A 6,908-nucleotide genomic window follows, 5' to 3' on the forward strand; every position below is an offset into this window, starting at 1 on the left:
TAATGAAATATTTTAAAAATGAAATATAAATAATTTAAGTGATAATTAATATAATTAAAATATTAAAAATAAATAAATAAAATAAAATAAATAAAATATTATACATACTTAAAATGATAAATAAAATAATGAAAGATTTTAAAAATGAAATATAAATGATTTAAGTGATAATTAATATGATTAAAATATTAAAAAATAAATAAATTAAGTAAAATAAATAAAATATTATGCATACTTAAAATAATGAATAAAATAATGAAAGATTTTAAAAGTGAAGTATAAATTTAAGTGATAACTAATATAATTAAAATATTAAAAATAAATAAAATAAGTAAAATAAATACAATATTAGAAATAATTTAAATGATAATTAATATAATTGAAATATTGAAAATAAATGAAATAATAATTAAATAAATAAAATATTATAGATATTTAAAATTATAAATAAAATAATTAAAATATCATAAATAAGTAAACTATTAAAGGCTAAAGTGGTGAACAACGTCAATCAAAATTTGATTAGGAGAAATTAGTATTAGCGCGCCCCCTGGAGGACAGTGTACGTCATCTATGACGTGAGGACCGGAAACTACGTAATTCAGCTCTCCACACGCGCATGCCTTAGCAGGGATGACTTCCCTTTAACAGCGTGTAGTTTTAACTGTATCTTAAAGCTGTTTTCTTCATTAAAACCATGTCGGAGTTAAAAATAAACTCCCAGTTCGCTCAGAAATACGAGAAATACCGACAGAAGGAAGAACTACAGAGACGTGAGTGTCACAGCTAGCTAACCACGGCTAACAGGCTAACAACACAACGTGGGGACGTGTAGCTAGCTCTGAGTTGTGTTCTGCGATGTTGTGATATTTGTGGGTTTAATATGTGTGTGTTGTGTGTTGTTGTGCAGTGAAGGACAAATACGGAGACCGAGGAGATGAGACTGAGTCGTCTGAGTCCAGCTCTGATGACAGTGAAGTGGTTAGCATCGCTGCTTCTTTCATATCTCAACAAGTGTCCAAGTAACGTTTAAAGTGCATCATGTTTCCTGACTGAGTTTTATTTCCCCTCTCAGGAGCTGGACCCTGAAACTGAGAGGGATTTTTACAGGACATTGTCACTGCTGAAGAAGAAAGACCCAAAGATCTATCAGACAGATGCTAAGTTCTTCTCAGAAGGTGATTGTTGTGGACTACTATCATTGGTGTTGCGTTCAAGGCTTCAAGGACATCTTTAAGATACACATCATTTTATTTCAGGTGCATCCATCAGTGATGAGAAGCCGTCAACCTCGAAGACAGCAGTGAAGCCCATGTATCTGAAGGACTATGAACGTAAAGTGATACTGGAGAGGGAGGGGTGAGTGACCTGCTGATGTGCCATCATTTGTTGTTTTAAAGTCTTTTTCTGACACACACACACATATACCATCAACCTGCTCCACAGTCACATTTCTGGCCCCATGCTTCTTAATGACTAATTTACTTGAAGTGACGCTTAATTGGAAGTTAAAACTTAGACTAGTCCACTAGTTTTTAATTGAGAAAACATTCAGAATTAAGCAAAATTAAATGTAAATGTTTAAATATTGTTTGAAAAAACTCTGCATGTATTATACAGTGTTCCTACGGTCATGGAAAACCTGGAAAAGTCATGGAGTTTCAAAGTAACAGTATCCAAGCCTGGAAAAGTCATGGAATTTTGTTGTGTATAATGAATCTGTCACACTAATTCTCAGTAGATAACCCTCCTAGTAAGGTACGAAAACGGCAAATTTATTTTCTGAGGGTGACGGCGTGACATTGCTCTAATATCCGTGGATGTGTGACAGAGTTATATTAACCATTGCATACGCATATTTATTTTCAGCTTGCATTCTGTCTCGCCCTTAATGTATGCTTACTAGCAGGACTAATAGGCTTGATCCAGCAGCCTTCAGTCCGCACAGGAAGTCACCAAAACTCTCTCATCCCATTAAAACAGTCCAGTGTTAATATACAGTAGACTCTGTATAGTTTATGATGAATGTATTCAGTCTGTGACGACTAAACTTCACCATCAGTCACACAACATGTTTTCTGTTCACAGAATAAACCTTCAAATCAGACAAATAACATCTGAATCTCTGAAATTCAACAAAATTTAAAAGTCTAAAACGTCATCTTGTTGAGTCGACATCTAAACCAATCAGCTGTTAGATCAGATCAGAGCCAGGCATTTCCCATCATGCTCTGGGTCTTGCAGTTAGTGGAGAGCAGCTGCAGCGTCTGGCTCTAAAAACTGTGGGCACCTCACTCTCATGAGATTTTCACTTTCCACTTGTGGAGTTGGACACAAAACTAGGGGTGTCCCCGACTAAGAATTTTCATAGTCGAATCTGATTTGACAGATTTTTCCTTTAGCCGACTAATCATTGAATCATGTTGTTTTCCCCCTCATTGATGAATGAGCTCATTTGCGTCAGTTCCTGCTCCAGAGAAAAGAGCTAAAACACCCAAATAAACAAATTTAATTCTTCAGTTGGTATTATAAGATGATAAATTATAACTAGTCCATACCCAGGGATGTGTTATCTATAGAAGAATAAGAAAAACGTCAAAGCAGTGAGGAGGAAAACGGATGATGACAGACGGATGGAGGGACAGAGGTTTCTCCATTTAATAGTAGGATAAACATCCAAAAACATCATCAAAAGGTTTAGAAACAGTTTTCCTTCTTTCTGACTTGAAGTTACTTCATTAATCAACTCAGGTTCATACAAGTTCATCCACACGGACCGTGCGTCACCGCTCTCAACTGTTTGGCCACGTCGGACAAAAAGTAGCCAAATAAAAAATCAGAGTCCATCAAGAAAACAATCAGCGGTGAAATTTGTTTCAAGACACTTCAGGTAAATGAATAATCCTTCAAAAAAGTTTGATTTGAGAGCACATGCCTCCTCTGAAGTGTTTGTTTATGCGCTCTGCCACCGTAAATCACCGTAGGCCTCGATGCTGCTCTGATGGTCCTGCAGCGCACGCACTCACCTCCGCTTATTTGGATCGAGCAACTGGGTGATTTATTCAAGCGTAGTAATGATTATGCCTACTGATTAAACGCACGCGTCATTTTCAATTTTTTATTAACAGAAATTAGGCTAATGTTTGTATCAAAATAGGCTATATATTATGAATTACTAGAAAACAAATACATTCGATGTCAAATCAAGATGTTCAGCAGCAGTGAGCACCCCCATATAGTCAGAATGGTGCGGTCTCGTTTCATAACCACATTTTGCGACGATTCGACGGCGAGACTGGCCGTCGAATCAGACTTCTCCGAATCGAATCACTGAATCGACTATTCGGGGTCACCCCTACACAAAACTAACTGACATGCATTGTGCAGCGATTGCTGGTGATCGAATCTGCGCAGGCCTGGCTAATCTTGAACGAGCCTAATGTCTGAATAGAGTTTGAGTCCGATATGTTTGAGAAACGCTGAAGAAAAACAATATTACAGGTCCTTGAAAAGTTGAAATTTTGTCCATGAAAATGTGCGAGAGGCTGAACAACAACAACAGACTCAGACTGTTAATCTCGTCACTGTCGGCCAGTCTGTTCATATCAAAACCTTTTATTAAACAAGTGTTGAACCTGTTGCAGATTCATTATTTCTCTATTATTTACCTAATCTCTGATTTTGTTTTTACTTCACAGTAAATACGAGGATGACGATGACAGTGATGACGAGGAAGCCGTCAGGAGAATAGAGGTAGACCCTGATACGAAATAATGTTGCTCCCTCAGGAATACAGATGTTCTTACTGGTGACAGATGTTTCATTAACTGTTGATGTTTTCTTCCAAAGAGAGCTGCCTCTCCGAGCTACATTCAAGAGCAGCGGGAGCTGAAGGAAAGGTGAGACTCAAACAGTCTGCAGATGTCTGGCAGAATAATTCTTAACAGACTATTAAGGGAAACTAAAACTTCTCCTCAGCTTCCGTAAGTTCGTCCAGGACAGCGATGAAGACGACGACGACGACGACGGTGGTGAGGGAGAAGGAGTGTCTGAGCTGCTGACCAGGAGGGTGAAGACACAGGAAGAGAAGGTCAGAGGCTGTTATCAGTTACTAGGGCTGCACCTAAGGATTCATTTTTATTGATTCATCTGACTTTCCTTTTTTTTAATCTAAAAATTAATTTACCAATTGTTCATTTTTTTATTGCTCAGTCAATATAACAATTAACTTACTTTTTGAAATAATATTTAAATGTTTGTTCAGTCATATTTTCTTAATACGAAATGAAGGCAAAAAGAAACAAAACAATGAGAGCTGCACATTTTAACATTTGTTTGATTTACAAAAGCATCAAAAAAGGTCAGGATGAACTCCTGCACTCCTGTGTGTCTGCAGGATAAAGAGGAGGCGGACTATGTGGAGTGGCTGAAAGGCCAGGCTGACCTCGAGGGTCCGGAGGAGGTGAAGGACATGGTGAGTGTGTGTGAAGTATGATGATGGTACAAACATTTTGAGGTTTGCTCAGTGATGACACTGGTTTGTGTTGAACAGAAATATTTAAGGGACTACTGGAACGACCCGCAGCTGGATGAGAAGGAGTGTTTCCTGAGAGACTACGTCCTCAACAAGGGCTACCTCGATGAGGACGACGATGACGACCGGTACGTTGCTGCCTGTGTGGATCTCAGTTTTGTTTTCCTAGTGACCTGTGAGGTGGCGGTGACATAAAACATTCAAACTCACGTGATGTGTTCAGGATCCCAACCTACGATGAGGTGGTCCAGGATGACGTGGAGGATTCTGAAGAGGAAGGGGAGACTTTCTTGGAGAGGCAGGAGGACTTTGAGAGAAGCTACAACTTCCGCTTTGAAGAGCCTGACGCTCAGCAGATCAAGACGTATCCCCGCAACATTGCCACGTCTGTACGCTCCAAAGACGACCGCAGGAAATGCAAAAGGGAGGAAGTGAAAGAAAGGAAGCAAAAGGTGTGTTTCACGTTAAAGAAAATTTAGTGTAAACCTTTTTTCTCTCTGCTGCCGTGTATTAAATCACAATATGTCCTCATTCATTAGCTAAAATAAACCTGCGTTTCCTTTGCTTCCTTTCCTAATGTCTCTTACAGGAGAAAGAGCAGAAGCGAGAGCAGCTGAAGCAGCTCAAGAACTTGAAGAGAGGTGAGATCATGGAGAAGCTGAAGACGCTTCAGGAGCTGACCGGCAACGAGCAGCTCGCCTTCAGCCAGACTGACCTGGACGGAGAATTTGATCCACAAAAACACGAGCAGCTCATGCAGGTGAGCGGAAACACAAACCGCCACAATAACCAGTCTGCGAGAACGCATCTAAATGACAATATGAGGGGTGTTCCAGGTAGGAGGTTCAACAAACTCTGAGTCTAATCCTGAACTCTGAGTTGACTTATCTGAGCTGGGAAACTCTGAGTATCCGGTTCCAGAACAGCTGATTTGAATTAGTTCAGTCAACTCTGAGTAGGTACACCTTGAGTTAAGCACGTGCACAGCCACAATAAAAAGCCATCATCAGCGGAGCCCCGATACCTCGAGTCACCATGGCAACCAGAGAGAAAAAGCATCAACTTATTTTACACCTGTGGAATTGGAGGTGCTCATGAATGCCTACAGAGAATATGAGCATATATTTCGTAAAAAAAAAAAAGTAACACCGTTAAAGCTGCCAAGGAGAGAGAAGCGGCGTGTGAAATTTAGCAAGCAGAATCTTCTTTGACGCGATATTGGTGGCTTAGTGCGTAGAGCAGGCGTCCCATATATATGGCTTGTACTGCAGGTTTCAACTCAACAGGTTCGACTCTGGCCTGTGGCACCTTGCTGCATGTCACTCCCTTTGTGTCTTTCCCCCTTTCACGCGTAACTGTCCTGTCAGTTTAATGCCCCCCTCCCCCACACACACCAAAAAAAAATTAAAAAAAGAATCCTTGCTAATGGAACTGGAACTTTGGACCCGGTTCCAAAAAAGAACCAGATCCGGATCCCAACCCTAAGCGCGATGCACATTTGCTCTCATGAGAGCGCACGTCTGTGGTGTGTCAGATTTGATATGTGTGGCCGGTAAATGATTGAGTAATGAAACAACACAACCGTTCAAACAGATATTCGTTGGGGAAAGACAGCACATCTAACGGGGCTGAAGATCCTCTCCCAGTGTAAGGCATTGTGAATTAATTCTGCCTCGATATGGATCGGATTTCCTACATACGGACAACCCATGTGTTTCTGCCAGCTTGCTTCACGCTCGGCAGTAGCGAGGAGACAGAAAACCTGGGTTCACAGAGTCAGTTGCTATGGTGATTGACTCAGAGTTTGACTTACCTCTCTTTCTGGAACTGAAAACCCAGAGTTTCCCTCATTTCAGGGTGAACATACTCAGAGTTTTCACTAAACCCGCTTTCTGGAATACCCCTCAGTTCTCTCTCTTACCTCCCTTGCTTTGTTTGTGTTTGTATGGGCCGTGTGGATGTGGCCATGTAAACTCCGCTCTCACTGCCTCATCAGTGAAATTTAGCGGCGATCAGCTGACTCTGATATCTGTGAAATTGTGTGCAGACTCCACATCCTTGGTGCATTGGCATGCTGAAGGTGCAGACCCTCTGATTCTGATATCAGCGGTGTATACGTCACCACGACCACTTGGATCATACAAACGCAAACAAAGCGAGAGATTGATGAAACAGAGAACTGGGGCCTGTATCACGAAGTGAGAACAACCTCTCCTGGGTTGACTAACCCTAACAATGGCAATCAGGATAATCGGTATCACGACACTGGATATCAACTCGGTAACTCAACCCAGGGTTGCTTTATCAAGAGCCATGAACGCGCACGCAGCGGACCAATCACAATCATGAGAGAAGCGCAGCGTCACTGAGCGTC

The 6,908-nt window shown here is 40.7% G+C and overlaps 1 protein-coding gene across 1 annotated transcript in view; it reads left to right on the plus strand.

Moving 5' to 3' along the window:
- The first annotated feature begins 592 nt into the window (after window positions 1-592).
- Window positions 593-6,908, plus strand: part of kri1 (KRI1 homolog) — an 8,705-nt gene continuing 2,389 nt past the window's right edge. Inside the window, exons 1-11 of the mRNA XM_050069229.1 lie at window positions 593-773; window positions 911-981; window positions 1,076-1,178; window positions 1,260-1,359; window positions 3,699-3,753; window positions 3,850-3,899; window positions 3,979-4,090; window positions 4,397-4,474; window positions 4,553-4,662; window positions 4,758-4,986; window positions 5,124-5,294. Of these exons, the coding sequence (XP_049925186.1) occupies window positions 698-773; window positions 911-981; window positions 1,076-1,178; window positions 1,260-1,359; window positions 3,699-3,753; window positions 3,850-3,899; window positions 3,979-4,090; window positions 4,397-4,474; window positions 4,553-4,662; window positions 4,758-4,986; window positions 5,124-5,294 (1,155 nt within the window). The 5' untranslated portion in view covers window positions 593-697. The remainder of the gene's footprint in view (window positions 774-910; window positions 982-1,075; window positions 1,179-1,259; window positions 1,360-3,698; window positions 3,754-3,849; window positions 3,900-3,978; window positions 4,091-4,396; window positions 4,475-4,552; window positions 4,663-4,757; window positions 4,987-5,123; window positions 5,295-6,908) is intronic.

Source organism: Epinephelus moara, chromosome 18 (assembly GCF_006386435.1).
Source record: "Epinephelus moara isolate mb chromosome 18, YSFRI_EMoa_1.0, whole genome shotgun sequence".
NCBI classification, from domain to species: domain Eukaryota; kingdom Metazoa; phylum Chordata; class Actinopteri; order Perciformes; family Serranidae; genus Epinephelus; species Epinephelus moara.